The sequence below is a fragment of the Lithobates pipiens genome, unplaced genomic scaffold (genome assembly GCF_037356315.1).
Source record: "Lithobates pipiens isolate NorthernLeopardFrog02 unplaced genomic scaffold, aLitPip1_a1.2 Scaffold_27, whole genome shotgun sequence".
Lineage (NCBI taxonomy): Eukaryota > Metazoa > Chordata > Amphibia > Anura > Ranidae > Lithobates > Lithobates pipiens.
In genome coordinates, this window is record NW_027507788.1 from 87,265,453 (window position 1) to 87,286,975 (window position 21,523).

Consider the following 21,523-nt stretch of genomic DNA (forward strand, 5'->3'; position numbering starts at 1 on the left):
AAAAGTTTTACCTTTAGTTCTACTTTAAGGACAGATATTCTCAATAGGAATATGATGATCATACACAGATGCTTATGTTTTTTCACTCCATACAAAACTTAGCAAAAAGATCCATCTGGATCACCACACTGCTCTTTAAATCAGCACCTAGTACTGCAGGCCCATTCACAAAAATTGTAAAATGGATCTATTGTAAAACGGATCTCCAGCCAAAACTTTTCTAGATTTGGATGGAGAAAAAAAGGAAAAAGGTTTAAAACTTCTGTTAGAGATGCCAGAATGTCTACATAGGTGTAGGAGGACCTCCAGGCCCATGTGCATCTAACTTCAAATTAGGCCGTTTTCTAGGCATCAACTTACCGGACAGGAAGAGAAGAAGAACATGACAGCTGAAGGAAGATGACAAGGATGGCCAAAGCTCTGAAAACCATTGTCAAAAACATAATTCTGAGGAGACATAAAGTAACAAACATATCAACCTCATCACCAATGTCCCACATAAAAGGAGAAATAAAGCTGAACATTAAAATACAAGTCTCCTTTATCTAAGCAAGCTACTTTTCACAGAAATCAGTGGAAAATGTTCCATTTGTATACCTAGACTAAAAGATTTGGCATTGTATCACTCAATGTGTATGCAGCTTATATTTTATCATAAATGTTAAAGCTGGCCATACACTGTTAACATTTTGTTAAAAAATGTTAGTTTTCAGAATGGTCATTAAATTTTCCATTGTTTCGTTTAGACAAGTTGTTAAACTTTTTTGACTGTAGTGACGAGAAAATTAAGGGGAAGGATGAAATTTTTCTTATTTCTTATCTGAGCAAGAGAAATCCGTACCGTTATGCCACGTACACACGATTGGAAAAAGCTCTGATGGTTTTCCCGTCGGAATTCTGACGGAATTTCGCTCAAACTGACTTGCCTACACACGGTCACACCAAATTCAGACGGTCAATAACACTGCGACATACAACACGTTCGACGGCACTATAAAAGGGAAGTATAATGCTTCTGAGCATGCGTCCAATTGTTCCCGAGCATGCGTCGGAATTTTGCGTGTCGGAATAGCATACACATGATCGAAAGATCCGATAGAAAGGTTTTCTGTCAGAAAAATTAAGAGCAGGTTCTCATTCTAAAGACCGCCGGAAATGCCGGAAATTTTATTTTTATTATTTTATTTTTAATTATTTAAAAAAATAATTAGATTTTTTTTAGGAGCCCCATTATGGGGCTTTGGTGAATTATCAGGGGTCTAAACAGGGGGAATCTGCACCACACTGGGTGATTAGGGTGTGCTGGCACACCTGGCACACCCTGCGTCCACGCCTATGCGTTTAAATGAATCTATACGCAAGTATTTCCTGACCATTACACAGGAACTTTTCTACACAAAAAGAAAACACATGTGTAATAACATCAGTAAAATGTTTACACCCGTGTGAATGAGGCCTTAGACCCCTTTCACACTGGAGGCGTTTTTCAGGCGCTAAAGACCTGAAAATAGCGCCTGTAAAGCGCCTGAAAAATGTCTCCTCTACAGCCCAGTGTGAATGTCTGAGTGCTTTTAGATTGGAGCGGTGTGCTTGCAGGATGTTAGAAAAAGTCCTGTAGGCAGCATCTTTGGAGTGGTTTAGGAGCGGTGTATACACAGCTCCTCCACCGCCCCTGCCCAATGAAACAAATGGGCACCGCTGCCGAAGCACCTGCAAAGCGATTCGGCAGTGGTGCTTTGTGGGCACATTTAACCTTTTCTTAAAAGTGCCCCACTAGCGTCCGAAAAGCGCAGCTTAAACTAGGGATGCTTTACTGCTGACGCAGCTGCGCTGTGAGTGTGAAAGTGGTCTTAATGAGGAAAATTTGTATGAATTTGTAGGAATTCATTCAAATAGCAGGTCTGGACAATTTCTTTTACAGGCAAAATTATTCATCACAATTATTTGCTCTAAATGCCCTGATGAATGATTTTACAGAAATATAGAAGCTGGGTCACTGACTTAGCCATACTGGCTGGCAGAAAAGCCTTGTTCCCAAGAGTGCCTGAACTGAAATTACAAATACTTTGGGAGATATTTATATACCTAATATTAAATGGCTCTTAAACAATCTAATAAATATCCAGTCTTTTCATTGTATCTTAGATACTGTATACTGTATGTAAAATAGATTAATCCCTTTTTTGAAGGACAGATTGGTGGACAGTTATTTCTGCAGTGCCCATTATAAACACCCAATGCAGAAATAACCCACTGGTAGCCAGTATACCCATTAATGGCTGAGTACCATGCTCTTATCAGACAGCCCTGTGTACAGAGTACTATGTACTGTGTACAGAGCCAATCTGACTGGCCCTGTACCGAGTGAGTGCTATGATATTCAATCTCAGCAATCACAAATATACACACTACTGTTCACATTGTGATTCCTTCTCTTCCAAGTGAGATGGATTGCTGGTAATGCAACTTCCAATATATCTGATACAAGGGTAACTGAGCCACAGAGTGCCCCCCCCCTATTGACCAACCCCCTACATTTAAAACAATGACAAAATACAGTATATAAAAGACTGAGTTTAGCACGTAAACTCCACAATAATAACTCAAAATTCTAGTAATACACTTTCCTAATAATTAGAACTTGTATCCTGACCATGGTAGAGCTAGTGCATTTGTACTTACTCTTCAAGTGCTGTAGTTCTATCCTGAGAGACTCCAGTGATTGTCTGAAAAGAGGATGGTGGTAGTGTCAGGGAGGCATTATACATCCCAATATTTATACCTGCACCTCCCCATGGTTCCTACAAGATAAAGGCCAATTCTTTAATTTGCGTTGCCTAGTGGTCCATTGCTTCTATATTAGTCATAAATGCCGTGACTGTGCCATTACGTTATGGCGGTCGCTTGCTAATGAAGCATGGCTTTGTAGATAAGGTAAAGTGGATCGATACCCTAATGTCTGTATGTCCAACTGTTGATTTTCTTGAGTTTGTCACCCTTTGCAAATAGAATTACCAGGAGACAAATGAGTGAGAATGTGATGACAACTATTTGTTATTCAATTATGACTCTCATTATTAATGATTATTATCTGGAATACAGGAAGCCACAGCCCTAGATTTGAGCTGCAGCTGTGTTAAGGCTCATACTGTATATCACCGTAGACCAGCGTTTCTTAACCTTTTTTCAGTCAATGCACCCTTTAGAAATTATGGACAGTCTCAAGGCACCCCATTCTAAAATGTAAAAACGAATAGTTTAACATAATGCAGCAACATCCAAAAGTCCAAGTAGGACACCCAACGTTAGAGGTGATTTATTCTTCCAAAGCAAATACATTTTTGCAAACTGGTACTGACTAGTATTCCAATGTTTCTCTTCTCCCTCAGTTATTCTTTATTACTCAGCTAATGTGACCCCAATGCTGGTGGAGTGGGGTAGAGAAGGGTCAAACAAGGATGCTATGCAGGGAACTGACATCCTCCTTATCAACTGATAATGCTATTGGTTGTTAGGATGCCAGCAGCTAGAAGGTTGTAATGGTGCACAATGAAAACCCGAAACTTAGTGAAAAGGTAAGTGAAAAGACAGGCTTCATCCACACGCCAGCTTGTATACAATTTTTTGGCAATTGTTAGGCATTTTGTCAAGGCACACCTGAAAAAACCTCAGAGCACCCTGGTTCAAAAAGGCTGCTGTAGACTACCAATTTTTTGTCTGCTTAGATTTAGTAAAAAAACTATTTTAAGGATCACTACTACAGTGACCTCCACTAGCTTCCGGCTGCCTTGCTGAATTGTGAACACAGGAGGTCACTCGCTGGGAATGGGTGCTATTTGGGGAACACTCAACTGATGTAAAGTGTTCCCTGAGATGGAAAAGTGGGGTGGTGGAATTACCATATTCACCACATCCAATCAGAGAACACTATGCATTCGTGGAGAAAATGCTAAGTATTCTCTGATGGGCACCTGTGGTGCCCATGCCAAGCAGGCAACCTCCTGGAATTTAGTAAGCAGCACTTAAGCCCAGCACAGGACCCAAAATCTAGTCAAGACCACTGTAGTAGCAGTGCCTACTACAGTGATTTCCAGCTTCCATGGGGACCCCACAGGTATTGCCATAACTAAACTTCAGTTTTAAAGTAGAGCTTGTAGGCAGGTGCGGTCTGGTTCCTCCACTGTAGATCGTGCCTGATTGGAGTGGCATCACAGCATGGAGAGGAACAGGGCTGGCCCAACACATTGTGCTGCCCCCCCCCCCCCCCCAAAAAAAAAATATCAATGTCCTGATTAACAGTGCAGTCCCAACAGTGCCCACCAGTGCTGCCCATCTGTGTAAACTACACTGCTTGGTAAATGCCTACCTACTTTTTTCTTTTTCTGTATCCTCTTAGGCATATACTGCACCATACTGGACAGTCAGTGAGTTGCTTACCCCTCAATTTGGTGAGTCTCCCCTTTTCCTTTGTATAGTCAATCTTTGCCCACCAGTGCTGACAATCAGTGCCCATCAGTGCTGCCTACCAGTACCCATGGTGTACAGTTTAGCTGTGTGAAACTAGTCCGCTAGTCATGTCATTGTTTGCATGGAATATTCAATAAATGGACTTCAGTCACGTCAGTGTACAGCCAATTTGTCACTTCATTCAGTCTTCTACGGCAGGAGAGCCGGGGCTTGCACCGCTGTGAGGAGTTTTACACTATTCATTGTGCCTGGAGTCTCTCACCTGGAGCGGCGTTTTTACTTTGCTGTCCACTTCAGCTCCCATCAGTGTCGCCTACCAGTGACGTCTATCAGTGCCTAACAGTGCCGATTAGTGCCACCTATCAGTGCCCATTAGTGCTGCCTATCAGTGCAGCCTCATTAGCGCCTCCTCATTAGTGCCCACCAATGCCACCACATCAGTGCCCATCAGTGGAGCCCATTAGTACTGCCTCATCAGTACAGCCTCATCAGCGCACATCAATGAAGGAGAAAAGTTACCGAAATTTTATAACAAACTATGAATTTTTTTTTTTTCAAAACTTACAGCTTTTATTAATTTATTTAAAAAAAAAACTGTGATGATTACTAACTTGTTTTAGTAAGCCCATCCCCTCTACAGGTAGAACAAGCTGGGGGGAACACACTTAACCCCCCTGATCGCCCCTTAACCCCTTCCCTGCCAGTGTTATTTTTACATTGATCAGTGCATTATATCACTGATCACTGTAATAATGTCACTGGTACCCAAAAAGTGTAATTTGGGGTCAGATTTGTCTGCCGCAATGTCGCAGTCCCGGTAAAAAACGCAGATACCCGCCATTACCAGTAAAAACAATAAAGAAAAATAAAACTCCCTAAATCAATCCTGTAGTTTATAGACACGATAACTTTTGTGCAAACCAATCAATATACGTCTATTGCAATTTATTTTACCAAAAATATGTAGAAGAATATATGTCAGCCTAAACTGATGAATACATTTGTTTTGTAATATTTTTTTGGGATATGTATTATAGCAGAAAGTATATTTTTCTAAATTGACGCTCATTTTGTGTTTATTGCGCAAAAAAATAAATAAACGCAGTGGTGATCAAATACCACCAACAAAAAACCTCTATTTGTGAGAAAAAAAGGACATCAATTTTGTTTGGGTACAGCATCGCACGGCCGCACAATTGTCAGGTAAATTGATGCAGTGCTGTATCGCAAAAAATGCTCTGGTCGTTAACCGCTTGCCGACCGTCGCACAACGATGTACGTTGGCAGAATGGCACGGGCAGGCAAATTGGCGTACAGGTACATCCATATGAAATTGCTGCCCTGCCATTGCGTGCGCGCCGTGATCGTCTCATGGGGAGGCTGAATGGGGAGATGCGGAAGTAAACAGCATCTCCCCGTTCTGCCTAGCAACAAGTGACGCTGATCTCTGCTCCCTGTGATTGGAGCAGAGATCAGTGTTTACTAACACACAGCCACCCCCCCCCCCCCCCCACAGTTAGTAACATGCCCCTAGGACACACTGCCACCCCCTGGTTAACCCCTTCACTGTCAGTGTAATTTACACAGGAATCAGTGCATTTGCATAGCACTGATTGCTGTATAAATGACACTGGTCCCAAAAATGTGCCAAAAATGTCTGATGTGTCTGCCATAATGTCGCAGTCACAATAAAAATCGCTGATCGCTGCCATTACTAGTAAAAAAAATTATTAATAAAAATGCCATAAAACTATCCCCTATTTTGTAAACACTATAAATTTTGCGCAAACCAATCAATAATCGCTTATTGTATCGGCCTAAACTGAGGGAAAAAAATGTTTTTTTATATATTTTTGGGGGATATTTATTATAACAAAAAGTGAAAAATAATGCGTTTTTGTCAAAATTGTCGCAGTTTTTTTATTTATAGCGCAAAAAATAAAAACTACAGGGTTGATCAAATACCACCAAAAGAAAGCTCTATTTGTGGGTAAAAAAAGGACGCCAATTTTGTTTGGGAGCCACGTCGCACTACCGCGCAATTGTCAATTAAAATGACGCAGTGCTGAATCTCAAAAAGTGGTCTGGTCTTAAGCCAGCAAAATGGTCTGGTCTGAAAGTGGTTAAGGGGGTAAAACTTTGCGGGGCTGAAGTGGTTAAATACCTTTGAAAGAAAGCTCTATTTATGTGAAAAATAAAGTGATAAAATGTTGTTTGGGTATATAGTGTTGCATGACCGCGCAATTGTCAGTTAAAGTGCGACAGTGCTGAAAGCTGAAAATGGGCAGGAAGGGGGTATAAGTGCCCAGTAGGCAAGTGGTTAAAGCCTAAGCCATTTATTAAAAATATTGTCTAGAAATTTAGCAGGATTCTTTGCAGTTCATTCAGTGTGAGTCCATGGACAGCTCAACTGGTGGTACCAACTTAGGAATGGGAGGGATTCAAAACACTCTTTATAGGAGGTTTGCTGAATACAGAATTCCAATGGATTTATATTTTTATTTATATACTTCTGCATTTATTTCATAACGCTCTTCCTGATTGAGAAATATTCTATTATCTTACCTCTGATGCAAGATCTATGACTTGCTGTTTGCTGACATCAATTTTTGCTTTCATCCTAAAGCTGAACCAACAAAAACCTGAAAGAGGTTCTAACAGAAGTTTTGTCTAGAGCTTTACTTTTACAAGGCAATCTGAGAGCGTTTTTACTATAAAGCAATTGAGTGTAAACCATACACTATTATACCATATGAGAGAGATGGAAACACGCAAGGCCAATATAAAAGATCATCCATCAATACTGTGTACTTTTACTATACCCAAGGAAGGTGGACTGTTTTAGCCAAGTAAAAATGCAGGTATACAGTATATGGACAACTGATATGACAGACGTACAGATGTTAGACTTGCTTAGGTGGTAATTCGGAGAAATAGTCAACCTAAAACAACAACGATTCTTCAACCTGTAATACTGTATTTATTTGCGTATAACACTCACTTTTTCACCATGGAAATCGGGTGCAAATAGCATGTGCGTGTTATACGCCAATACTTCAGTTTTAGCTGCCTCGGAGGGGACAGGGAGGGGGGCAGGATGAGCGCCGTCAGATTACATAAAGTGAGAATCTCCTGTTTACTTGGCGGCCTCTGTAATAGGATGTCCCGTCTCCTGGGCTGCCACTGGACCACTGTTGTAACTAGCATAGAGATTCTCATTGTATGTAATCTGTCGGCGCTCATCCCGCCCCCTCCCTGTCCCCTCTAGGCTGCAGATGGGCATCAATCAGGCTGCACTGATGGCAATGGTAAAGCTGTTGCATTGATGGCAATGGTGAGGCTGCTGCATTGATGGAAATGGTGAGGCTGCATTGATGTGGGCTGATGAGGCTGCATTGAGGCAATGGTGAGGCTGCAGATGGGCACTGGCCCTTATTTTACTTCAAAGTTCCTTATTTAAAATGTAAGTTTTCTCCTGAAACTTCCCTCTTAAAATGAATGTGCGTTTTATACGCCTGTATGTGCTATACTCCGATAAATATGGTAGCTCACAAAAGATTGCAAAAGCTTCTGGAGAAATTAAGACAAAAGTACAACCATGATGTCATGGGTCTGTTGATGTTCCCTCTGGGAGACAAAATACAAGTGGCCACACACAATTAGATTTTACTTAGGTTTGCCTGTTAGATCAGAAAAATGCAACAGCTATGCAGGGCCCATAAAAACAATCCATTCCATTAATATCTTGTCAGCTACGTCCTCATAATACATAGCACCTGTTTAATTTGGCTGATCTAATAAATAAAGTTCTGAACAAAATCAGTCTGTATAGTTCAGCTTTAGGATGAAAGAAAAAATGGATGTCAGCAAACAGCAAGTCATAGATCTTGCATCAGAGGTAAGATAATAGAATATTGCTCAATCTGGAAGAGCGTTATGAAATAGACACAGAAGTATATAAATAAAAATATAAATCCATTGGAATTCTGTATTCAGTAAACCTCCTATAGAGAGTGTTTTATAACCCTCGCGTTCCTAAGTTGGTACCACCAGTTGAGATATCCATGGACTCACACTGGACGAACTGCAAAGAATCCTACTAAACTTCCAGCTCCTTCAGATCCACGCTATAGCTGAATGATGGCTACAGCGCGGATCTGCTTTGCCAGGAGGGGGCGTCAATAGACGTCCTACACTTTTCAAGTTGGCCACGCCTCCCTGCAGGGCGTGTGCAGTGCACACTGTGATCACCCGAGTCAATGAGATCCTGACCCCTTACCACGTGATCAGCTGGCAACCAATGACAGCTGATCCAGTGATGTAAACAGAGGATCAGTAATCGTTTTTTTTTCTTCTCAGGCTGACAGAGTGAGGAGAAAAAAAAGCAGATCCCTGGCTCCTGTTGAAGGGACATCTGTCCCGGGCAGAGAGAGGCAAAGCTGCCTTATAAGCGCCCACAGTGCCCACTAATCAGTGCCCACAATGCCAACCAATCAGTGCCCACCAGTACATCAGTGCCACCTATCAATGCCCATGAGTGCCACCTATCAATGTCCACCAGTGGTGCCTCATCAGTGCCACCTAGCAATGCTGCCTAACAGTGTCACCTACCAGTGCCAATCAGTGTCCATCACTGCCACCTATCAGTGCCCATCACTGCCACCCATCAGCGCCCATCAGTGCCAGCTATCAGTGCCACATATTAGTGCCCTTCAGTGCCACCTATCAATGCCCTTCAGTGCTGCCCTTCAGTGCCACCCATCAGTGCCACCCATCAGTGCCCACAAGTGCCACCTCCTCACTGCCCACCAGTGCCGCCTATTAGTGCCTAACAGTGCCGCCTATTAGTGCCCATCAGTGTCGCCTTATCAGTGCCCATCAGTGTCACCTTATCACTGCCCACCCTTGCCGCCTATTAGTGCCCACCAGTGCAGCCTATCAGTGCCCATCGGTGTAGCCTCATCAGCTTACATCATTGAAGGAGAAAAATTACCTGTTTTGCTAAATTTATTTACAAAATATAAAACGGTTTTGTATTTTTTTTTTAATTCAGTCTTTTTTAATTGCTTTAACAAAAAATAGAAAACCCAGAGATGATCAAATACCACGAAAAGAAAGCTCTATTTGTGGGAAAAAAATGATAAAAAATGTATTTGGGTACAGTGTTGTATGACCGTGCAATTGTCATTCAAAGAGTGACAGCGCTAAAAGCTGAAAATTGGTCTTGCCTAGTAAGCAAGTGTCTAGATAATATTTTTAATAAATGGCTTAGGCTTTAGCCACTTGCCTACTGGGCACTTATACCCCTTTTTGCCCATTTTCAGCTTTCAGCACTGTCGCACTTTGAATGACAATTGCAACACTATATACCCAAACAACATTTTTTTTTTCACACAAGTCAAGCTATCTTTTAAAGGTATTTAACCACTTCAGTCCCGGGAGGTTTTACCCCCTTAATGACCAGAGCCGTTTTTGCTATACAGCACTGCGTCACTTTAATTGACAATTGTGCGGTCGTGCGACGCTGTACCCAAACAAAATTGACGTTCTTTTTTACCAATAAACAGAGCTTTCTTTTGATGGTTTTTATTTTTTGCGCTATACACAAAAGAAGAGTGACAATTTTGAAAAAAACACAATATCTTTTACTTTTTGCTATAATAAATATCCCAATAAAAAAAAAATATTTTTTCTTCTACATATTTTTGGTAAAAAAATCGCAATACGCATATATTCATTAGTTTGCGCAAAAGTTATAGAATCTACAAAATAGGGGATAGATTTATGGCATTTTTATTATTATTATTTTTTTTTTACTAGTAATGATGGTGATCTCTGATTTTTATCGGGACTGCGATATTGCTGCAGACAAATCAGATACTTTTGACACATTTTTGGGACCAGTGACAATTATACAGCGATCAGTGCTATAAAAATCCACTGATTACTGTATAAATGTCACTGACAGGGAAGGGGTTAACTGTGTTCCCTAGTGTGTGTTCTAACTGTAGGGGGGTGGGACTGACTAGGAGGAGAGAGATATTGGTGTTCATTCTTAGTACAATCTGTCTCCTCTCCCCTCCTCTTCCAATTACACACACACAGATCCTGGTTCTCGCTCTGTCACAAGCGATCGTGGGTGCCTGGCAGTCAACATGCCTACTGCGCACTCGCGCGGGCTCTGGCGGTGCGCCCCCTAGTGGTTAAAAGGCGAACCGACGTAAGGTAACATCGTTTCGCCCAGGGCAGGCCAGCCGCCACAGTACAACTGCGGCGGCCGGTCAGGAAGGGGTTAAATAACAAACATGTCATACTTACTTCCACTGTGAAGTTCGTGTAGCACAAAGTGGCCCTCTACTGAGGTCCTCCAGCAGCACTAGTAGCTCCTCCTCACATCGGGAAATCACCTAGGAGAAGCGCTCCCCTTGAGGGTACCCATGCAGGCGCACTCCCGAGTCCAGCTTTTGCATCCATAGACACAGAAAGCCGGACTTGGCCCCACCCCCGCGTCATTGGATTTGATTGACAGCAGCAGGAGCCAATGGCTGTTCTGTTATCAATCTATCCAATCAAGAGTCGAGACCCCAGCCAGAGAGGGTGTGCGCATCTCCGGCGTGGCAACAAAGGGGCTCAGGGGAGTAAAATGGGGGGGGGGGGCCTGGGAGGCTGCTCAGTGACAGAAGTTTTTTTACCTTAATAAATAGGATGCATTAAGGTGAAAAAACACGAGGGTTTACAACCCCTTTAAGAATGCACTAGCCCTGGTGTATACAGGTGATGAACTGGCATATACAGATCAGTCCCTGGGGTCACAGAATCATCCTCAAGTCCTCGGCCCTGCTGCCCTCTTGGTTGATCGTATGCTTCCTAGGACAATGCAATAATGTTACAAGCCCTGCCCCAGATGCACTTCGTCACCGCACATGTGACTTTATCAAGGGGGCCAGATTCATATAGATTCATACTGAGATTAAATTGCACACAGGTGGACTCTACTTACTAATTAGCTGACTTCTCAAGGCAATTGGTTCCACTAGATTTCACACTTTTCAGATATTTATTTGTAAAAAAATTTGAAAACCATTTATCATTTTCCTTTCACTTCACAATTATGTGCCACTTTGTGTTGGTCTATCACAGGGATATGCAACTAGCGGACCTTCAGCTGTTGCAGAACTACAAGTCCCATGATGCATAGCAAGACACTGACAGCCACAAGCATGACACCCAGAGGCAGAAGCATGATGGGACTTGTAGTTTTGCAACAGCTGGAGGTCCTCTAACTGCATATCCCTAGTCTATCACATAAAATCCCAATAAAATACATTTACGTTTTTGGTTGTAACATGAATTTTTTTTCAAGGCACTGTATATTGGCTTCTGGATAGGCACGTTTAGACATCTATGAAGTGTTGTGGAACGTTGGGTCTTCCTTTGTTTTCTACCATGTCTGGTTCAGCGATATATGTTGAGAGAGCCCACATTTTTTTGTACATTGGTGTGGATCCTGAGGAAGCAAAGGGAGAGAAACATGTTGATCCAGCACGCCTTTACTACATGTTGATTGTACAGTTTAGATGACAGTTGTTGATTATACACATTTTACCATTGTCTCCTAAACCTTTGTAATAAAGAGTTTGAATTTTATCTGTTTTGTGTATTATACCTTTATTGTGACACATATATCCCGTAACATATTTTTCACCTCCATCATGGGCATGAGAAAAAATTCCTTTTGATCTATGGTATTTATTTTACTAGGGATGGTGCCTCAATAGGCATCAAATTTAGAAGCTTATCCATGTCAAGTTTGAGTGGAGTCCATGTTTCCGATTTCTACAGAAGGACTAACTGGATCAGTCTTTGAAAGAGGCAAATTTTGGTTTTGGTGGAGATGTCAGACTTCTTCCAAGGGCACTATTTGAAGAAGGTGAACACTACTTACTGTTACCTGGCCAATGTTGCTGTAAACTTCTGTGCTTTTAGATGCCACCTTTTCTAGCATCAATGCTCCCAGGTATTTGAATATATTTGATTGCTTTGAGGTGAACAAAGGCCTGTGACCGATCCATAGTCATCACTTTGGTGGTATCCTTTTGATCCCTATTCCGTAAGATTCGGCAATGTGGGCAACATTGATAAGGATGTTGGATAGTAAATGGCAGATGCAGAGGCCACCAACATTTATCCTTCCTTCTGTACTCTAGAAAAGAAAGCATTTATTACTGTATGTCCCAGTTTGGGAAATTAACCACTTCAGCCCCGGAAGGATTTACCCCCTTTCTTTTGGTGGTATTTGATCACCTCTGCGGTTTTTATTTTTTGCGCTATAAACAAAAAAAGAGCAGCAATTTTGAAAAAAAAACCCCATTCTTTTTTACTTTTTTCTATAATAAATATCCCCAAAAAATATTTAAAACAGAAAAAAAAATTTCCTCCGTTAGGGCCGATACGTATTCTTTAACATATTTTTGGTAAAAAAAAAAAAAATCGAAATAAACGTTTATTGATTGGTTTTCACAAAAGTTATAGCGTCTACAAGATAGGGGATAGATTTATGGCATGTTTATTATTTTTTTTCTTACTAGTAATGGCGGCGATCAGCGATTTTTATCGTGACTGCGACATTATAACGGACACATTTTGAGACATTTTTGGGACCATTGGCATTAATACAGTGATCAATGCTATAAAATTGCATTGATTTCTGTAAAAATGTCACTACCAGTGAAGGGGTTAACCACTAGGGGACGGGGAAGGGTTAAGTGTGTCCTGGGGAGTGTTTCTAACTGTCTGGGGGATGGGCTAGCAGTGACATGACACTGATCGCTGCTCCCGATAACAATGAGCAGACGATCGGTATCCTGTCACTAGGCAGAATGGGGAGATGCTGTGTATACATTGGCATCTCCCCAGTTCTTCAGCTCTGTGACACGATCGCGGGTATCCCCGCGGACATCGAGTCTGCGGGTCCCACGGGCACGGTCACAGAGGGAAACACGTTACTTTTCCCAGCTGTGCCATTCTGCCAACGCATATCTACAGGAGCCGGTCGGCATGTGGTTATAGGCAACCTGAGAGAGGTTTCAGCCTTACCTACTCTTTTCAAAAAAAATAAAAAATGACTGGAGTTCTATTTTAATATTTCTGGGATAGAAGTCAGGCACAATTTCAGGATGGTGTGTAAAGGCAAAAATGTTTCTAAATTTTTTATTTTTAATAATCGCAAGACTCATTATAGACCAACAGTATAGGAACAGTGGTAGAACGTAGAACTCCACAGCTCCACACTAATCTCTGAAGTTTAACCTCTTACCTTAACCTTTTAAATGTATACATAATGGCACAGGTCATCTTTCTGAAGCCCTTTAATACTGAAGTGAATTGACCCTTCTTGAAACATATTTTATTAACAAGCATCATAACAGTTACACAGTGTAGTTCACTTGTTGGTGTGCAGGATTACAAAACATTTTGCGACAATGTATCAAGTACTTTGCATATACAACGGGTGTCAAGACCCGAACAGTAAAGTAGAGTAGGCATGAAAAGATACATTACAAATGCACAACAAATATGAGAACAGGAAGGTAATAAGATAATAGAAACTTCAGAACGAGGGAAAGAACCTTCCTAAGTTTGTGTGTCAATCCCGGGTAGGGATTGTTGGCCTGTGTGATAGACAATTTTCAGTGAGGGGGACATATTAGGAGAAGGGGAAGAAAAGCAAGAGGTGTGAAAGTAAGACTGGGAGGGACAGGGAAGGGGAAGGGGAGTGGGACAGGAGGGATAGGGCTGGCCGACCCACCCAGGCACGGGGGCCTACAAAGAACAAGAGTTCGGGTAGTATTGAACATGCTATATCAGCAGTCCAATGCATCTAAATGGACATTAACAGGCAAAAAGTGATCAGCCCATGGTTGCCAGATTTTATTATGCTTGGGGAGACGGTCAAGGAATTTGGCTTCAGTCCTACTGTGGATCATGGCCTGCGTTACCCTATTCTTAATGGCAGGCAGGGGTAAAGTTGGGGTTTTCCAGGCGTGCGCTATGGTTTGTTTCGCTGCAGTTGTAAGCTGGAGAAAAAGTTTCAATTGATTGCGAGTGCAACATTCAGGAGACTTATTGAGTAAAGCGAAGACAGGGTCTGGCTGTAAAGTGAGTTTGAATAAAGTGGATGCCATTTGGAACACTGCTACCCAGAATTGCTGGGCTACCGGACACGTCCACCAGATGTGCAGGTGGGTGCCAGCAGTGTTACAACCCCTAAAACATAACGCCGAGTATCCTGGAACGTATTTGGCGATTCTAGCTGGCACTAGGTACCAACGCATCAATACTTTAAAATTGGCCTCAGAGGCAACAACATTTTGCGATGCGTTCTTGGTATTAGTCCAAATCTCGCTCCAGGCGTCAACGTCTAGGTCTATAGACAGATCGGCCGACCACCTCGTTGCGTATGGTGGGAGGGACGGGGGGGGGGAAATTGAGGTGAGCATATAATTGCGATATGACACCTGGGGCATGTGGGTCTGAGTTGCATATTTTTTCAAAAAATGATATGTGGTGTTGGGTCAGACTGGGCTTAGGGAGAGATTGTAAGAAGTGTAGAATCTGAAGGTAACGGAAGTATTCCACACTGGGAAGATGATATTGTTCATGGAGTTCATGGAATGTTTTTGACAATCCGCCCCTCAAGAGGTCTAAGACTCTGGTTATGCCTGCTTCGAACCAGGTTGTAAAAAGGCCTGGTTCAGTGAGAGCCGGGGGGAAGAGCGGGTTACCAAAAATAGATAACAATGGAGTATGCGTGGATATGAGTGCGGAAGATTTACGAGAAGCGTCCCAAATTTTCAGGGAATGCACGGTAACTGGATTTGTGAGGGGGCCTCTCTTGGAATGGGGTAACCAGAGTAGGTTGGAAATGGCAATGGGGTGGACATCTACAGCTTCAAGGCTAACCCACAAGGGAATTTCTGATTTAGCATGGTAAAGAGCTAGTTGGGCCACTTGAGCTGCTCTATAATACTGTAAGAAGTTGGGCACCCCTAGGCCGCCCTGTGTCTTGTGGCGGAAGAGAACAGATCTAGCAATTCTCGGTCTGGTCGGCTCCCAAATATATTTAAAGGTTTTATTTTGCATGATACGATGGAAATACGGGGGAACCGTAGTGGGGAGAACTCTGTAGAGGTAGAGTAATTTAGGTAGAAGGGACATCTTGACCGCTGTAATTCTACCCAGCCACAATTGACCCTTCAATACTCTACTTTGATATCCATTCTAATGTCCCATACTCATATCTAGTTCACTACATTAGTGCTTCATTATGCTCAGGGCCATCTTTAATATTGATTGGACCCTGGGCAAAAATTTTCTTAGGGCCCCCCCACCCCCCATGCAATTTCGCTCTCCACCTTCTCTGAGACATAAAATAAATAACAGCTAGACTTAAAATCAGTTTACTGTATCAGATCAGGCAGCGATTGCGATTGGGTGCCAGAGGTTACAGCATATCATTACTGCTTACTGACTGGTTGCTAGAGGTTACAGCACTCCCTAAGGCTCACTGATTAGTTGCTAGTGGTTACAGCACATTTCTGCTTTTTGATTGACTGCTAGAGATTACTGTACAAATACTGCTCACTAGTTGCGATAGGTTACAGCCCATCTTCTCCTCACTGCAGGGGGGCATGATATACCTATTAATGCTGCCTTTATTTACATATCAATGCCATTGGCCTCAGCTATTTACATATGCATATGACTGCTATTTACATATGAATGCCATTATTTACATGTAAACACAGGTCTGCAGGTGAGTCATCTGTACACAATAGGGCAGAGCTGGGCAGCATTAGTAGCAGGACAGGACTAAAACTTCAAGGGACAAGGGAATGTAAACTGGGATAGTTGGCAAGTATGAGGCAGATGCTTTGGGCCCCACAACAATGACAGGGCCCAGGGCAGCTGCCCCTTTTGCCCTGCCTTAAAGACGGCCCTGATTATGCTGACCATACACTTTCCAGTTTTGAAAGCTTTCCATACGTTTTGGAAGTTTTTAAGCTGTCCAACAGTTTACAATTAATGATCACAAGTTATTAAACAGTCTGCATCAATCTCCCATCTGCTCTTTCAATTGTTTTGAATGATCAAAGGGTCAGAATTTTAGTGGAGAGTAATCAAAACCAATGCGTTGTAATTTCAAAAGGTATTTTTGATTTCCACCATAGTTATGATAACAAAATTTCCTGCGATCAGGGATTAAAGGTCACCTGAAGTTTAAAAGTATGGTTCTAACCGTCTAACCTAATATATTGCATGTTTTTAGATTATGAAAGACATTGTGAAGTAAGCCAGTTTACAGTTAATCCTTAGGAAGGACTTTCTTGCATTTGATATAATCCAAAGAGGGGCAAAGCAACTAATAAGGGAGCTGGAGGACCTCAGTTCAAATCTTTAAATAGGGATTGTATTATTTGAAGAAAACTATTTAATCTTACATCTCTAAAGAAGACACAAGGCCCCACAATGAAGCTGGACAAGAAGTGGGTCAATCTTAAACTGCATAAGGGGCTCTTTACTGTTAGAGCAGAAAGAATGTGGAACTCCCTTATACAGTTGGTGTCAGCAGAGAGTTTTGATTAATTAACCACTTCAATACATTGAACACAGCTGATCACATGGTAAGAAAGAGCTGTGATTGGCCCTTTACCACGATCACAGGGTGTACCAGATGCATGACCGGGGTGGTTGTGCAGGGTGTGGTTCTGTGAGGATGTCCATATATGCCCTCCCGGAACTGGATGGCCACGCTGTGGCCATCTTTTGGCTATAGCACTGCTGGGAAATTATTAAAAAGAAAACATTTGTGTTTCTTAGTGAACAAGATGTACAGGGATTTGTGGTAGTGATAGCGATAGTGACATAACAATATACACACAGGTTGAACTGGGTGGACTAATTTCTTTATTCAACCTTACCAACTATGTAACACCATGTGGCAGGCCAGCAATTGTCAAAGTTCATGTGCCCTCTGACCTTCTGACTGCTTAAACAATGGTGGTTTACATATTTTGACTCTCACGTGTCTCATTAATGCTTCCCAAATCAGTCACATAACTACCAATTAAGTGTGCAGTGACTGCTACACTCAAACATCCCCCCCCCCCCCCAAAAAAAACAAAAACAAAAAAAAACTGTAAGACAAAGGCATAATGAGCTAGTATGCATTAAGGTATAAGTATAGGCAGTTTTTATTTTATTTTAGAGAGTGATAGGAACACCCTGAACGTGATGACGTACGACCGCACTAGAATAAGGAAGTTCATAGCCAGTAGCCAACAGCTTCCCTAGTGTCGGTTTTCGTCTGTCGGACTAGCATACAGATGAACGGATTTTTCCACCGGACTCGAGTCCGTCGGAAAGATTTGAAACATGTTCTAAATCTAAAGTCCGTCTGATTTTTCGACAGGAAAGGTCCAAAGAAGCCCACACACGGTCAAATTGTCCAACGGATTCGTTCCATTGGACCTTTGCTGTCGAAAAATCAGGCCATGTGTACATGGCATTAGATTGATTTCAGCGAATACACCCTGCCAGTTTGAAACAATCATTAGGCATTCCCAGAACATATGTATGTAGGAACAGTATAGTATGATAGTATACTCGGTGAAGAAATGTAACTTGAATCAACTTATCTCTAGAGGAAATAACAAGTTCTGAGCCCTGTTCCAAGCTGTCTTCCCAGTCTTCCCTGTCCAGGGAGGGTATGTCTCCCTTCCAGTGGCCCATAGCTACATAGTTACATAGTAGGTGAGGTTGAAAAAAGACACAAGTCCATCAAGTCCAACTTATGCGTGTGATTATATGTCAGTATTACATTGTATATCCCTGTATGTTGTGGTCGTTCAGGTGCTTATCTAATAGTTTTTTTAAACTATCGATGCCCCCCGCTGAGACCACCACCTGTGGAAGGGAATTCCACATCCTTGCCGCTCTTACAGTAAAGAACTCTCTATGTAGTTTAAGGTTAAACCTCTTCTCTTCTAATTAATGGTCATATGTCTTGTTAAACTCCCTTCCGCAAAAAAGTTTTATCCCTATTGTGGGACCACCAGTATGGTTTTTGTATGGTTTTTGTAAATTTAAATCATATCCCCTCTCAAGTGTCTCTTCTCCAGAGAGAATAAGTTCAGTGCTTGCAACCTTTCTTCATAACTAATGTCCTCCAGACACTTTATTAGCTTTGTTGCCCTTCTCTGTATTCCATTTCCAGTACATCCTTCCTGAGGACTGTTGCCCAGAACTGGACAGCATACTCCAGGTCCCTTTTTCAATCCATGCCAATATTATGTTTGCTTTGTTAGCAGCAGCTTGGCATTGCATTATCATCTACTAAGACCCCCAGGTCCTTTTCCATCCTAGATTCCCCCAGAGGTTCTCCCCCTAGTTTATAGATGGCATTCATATTTTTGCCACCCAAATGCATTATTTTACATTTTGCTACATTAAACCTAATTTGCCATGTAGTTGCCCACCCCATTAATTTGTTCAGATCTTCTTGCAAGGTTTTCACATCCTAGGGAGAAGTTATTGCACTGCTTAGCTTAGTATTATCTTCAAATACAGAGATTGAACTGTTTATCAGATCCTCTGGGTCATTTATGAACAAATTAAATTGGATTGGTCCCAGCACAGAACCCTGTGGGAACCCACTACCCACCCCTAACCATTCAGAGTATTCCCCCTTTATCACTACCCTCTGAACTCGCCCTTTGGAGCCAGTTTTCAATCCATGCACTTACCCTATGGTCCATGCCAATGGACCTTACTTTGTACAGTAAACGCTTATTGGGAACCGTGTCAAATGCTTTTGCAAAATCCAGATGTACCACGTCTACGGGCCTTTCTTTATCTAGATGACAATTCACCTCCTCATAGAAGGTTAATAGATTGGTTTGCCAAGAATGATTCTTCTTGAATTCATGCTGATTACCACTAATGATACAGTTTTTATTACTAAAATCTTGTATATAGTCCCTTATCATCCCCTCCAAAAGAGCTTGCATACTATTGATGTTAGGCTAACTGGTCTGTAATTCCCAGGGATGTATTTTGGGTGCTTTTAAAATATTGGTGCTACATCGTCTTTTCTCCAATCCGCTGGTACCATTCCAGTCAGTAGACTGTCAGTAAAAATTAGGAACAATGGTCTTGCAGTTACTTGACTGAGTTCCCTAAGTATCTTTGGGTGCAAGCCATCCAGTCCCATTGATTTTGTTTCCCAAGTCTAATTCTAATTCTGTCCTCTGTTAGCCATGAGGGTTCTTCCTGTAATGTGTCACGAGGATGAACACTGCAGTTTTGGTTACTAAACCCCCAATTCCCTAATGAAGACTGAGGAGAAGAATAAATTCAAGACCTTTGCCATCTCCCCATCCTTTGTAACCAGATGTCCATCCTCATTCTTTATGGGGTCAATATGGTCCCTTTTTTACTGTTGGCATACTTTATGAATTTCTTGGGATTTATTTTTCTCTCCGCTATGTGTCTTTCATGTTCTATCTTAGCCACCATAATTGCACCCTTACATTTCTTGTTACATTCTTTATAAAGTTTGAATGCTGATGATGATCCCTCAACCTAATATTTTTTGAAGGTCTTCTCTTTTGCTTTTATATGGATTTTTCTTCATTGGCGTTAAGCCATCCAGGACTTTTGCTCGCTCTTTTAAATATATTACCCAATGGTTATTTATTACCCGATTTATTACCCAATGGTTATTTATTACCCAATTTATTACCCTAAGCGAATGCCCTTATTTAATATGCTCTTAAAGCAAACCCATCTCTCCTCCGTGTTCTTTGTTCCTAAGATTTTAACCCAATTTATATCTTCTAGCAAGGTTCGTAGTTTAGGAAAGTTGGCTCTTTTGAAAATTGGTGTCTTTGGATTTCCCTATTGGTGTGATTTATACTGAAGCCAATTGATCTGTGATTGTTGTTTCCTGAATTTCCCTGTATTTCCACATCCGTGATCAGGTCTGTATTAGTAATCAGTAGATCTAGTAACACTTTATTTCTAGTTGGTGCGTCTACCATCTGACCCATTAAATTGTCCTGCAAGACATTTAGGAACTGGCGAGCCTTAAAAAAATGCGTGGTTCCCTCCGCCCACTCTATGTCTGGATAATTAAAATCCCCATTATGATAACACTTCCCATCCTTGCTGCTAATCCAAATTGTGATAGAAGGTCTGCCTCCCCCCCCCCCTCCCTCAGGTTAGAAGGCCTATAGCATACTCCCAGCATTTTTTTTCCCCCTTAGCTTCATCCCTTTAGAACTCTACCCATAAGGATTCCACCTCCTCCCAAGCTCCCTTAGTTATGTCATCTCTCACATTCACTTGTACATTATTGTTGATATACAGGCATACCCCTCCCCCTTTTTTACCCTCTCTATCCCTGCCATAAAGGCTATACCCTTGAATGGTTGTCAGCCAATCATGAGAGCTGTTGAACCAAGTCTCTGAAATTCCCACAAAATCCAAATCCTCCTTGTACAACAGTATCTCTAGTTCAACCATTTTGTCCGCCAGGCTCCTGGCATTGGTGTACATGCCAAATAGTTTTTCCCATTCTGGGTATGTTGCTGCATAGGAGGGCACCATAAAGGGATGATAGTTTCTTATCTAGATCCCCCAGGGACAGCATTACTTCAATAGGATCTGTTTTAATAGTAGGAAACAGAAGGGAGCTGAGCCCCAACAGAGTGACGCAGGTGGAAGTACCGAAACAACATCCAGCCCGGCGGACCAAACCTCTGAGACATTTGTGAGAAGCTTAATAGATTACCTATGGGCTTACCATCCCCAATGGTTTAAACCCCGTACCGCACCCAGAGTTGGGGGTCCTGTATTGTACAAAGATGTTGGAGTCCGGGGTTACCCTACAAGGGTTGGGCAGGGAACAATTGGCCTGAGGCGGTCTTCCAAATTCTCAACGTAGTGCGTGTAGGTCCCGGGACGAAACGGTAAGCCCGGGGGCCCCTGTAAATGA

General features: G+C 42.0%; 1 protein-coding gene and 1 long non-coding RNA gene across 2 annotated transcripts in view; both read right to left on the reverse strand.

Annotated features, from left to right (window-relative positions):
- Window positions 1-2,817, reverse strand: part of LOC143933959 (uncharacterized) — a 34,760-nt gene extending 31,943 nt beyond the window's left edge. Inside the window, exons 1-2 of the mRNA XM_077457170.1 lie at window positions 2,683-2,817; window positions 361-447 (exon numbers count right to left, since the gene is read on the reverse strand). Of these exons, the coding sequence (XP_077313296.1) occupies window positions 361-447; window positions 2,683-2,768 (173 nt within the window). The 5' untranslated portion in view covers window positions 2,769-2,817. The remainder of the gene's footprint in view (window positions 1-360; window positions 448-2,682) is intronic.
- Window positions 1-21,523, reverse strand: part of LOC143933963 (uncharacterized) — a 286,424-nt gene that overhangs the window by 201,592 nt on the left and 63,309 nt on the right. The window lies entirely within an intron of this gene.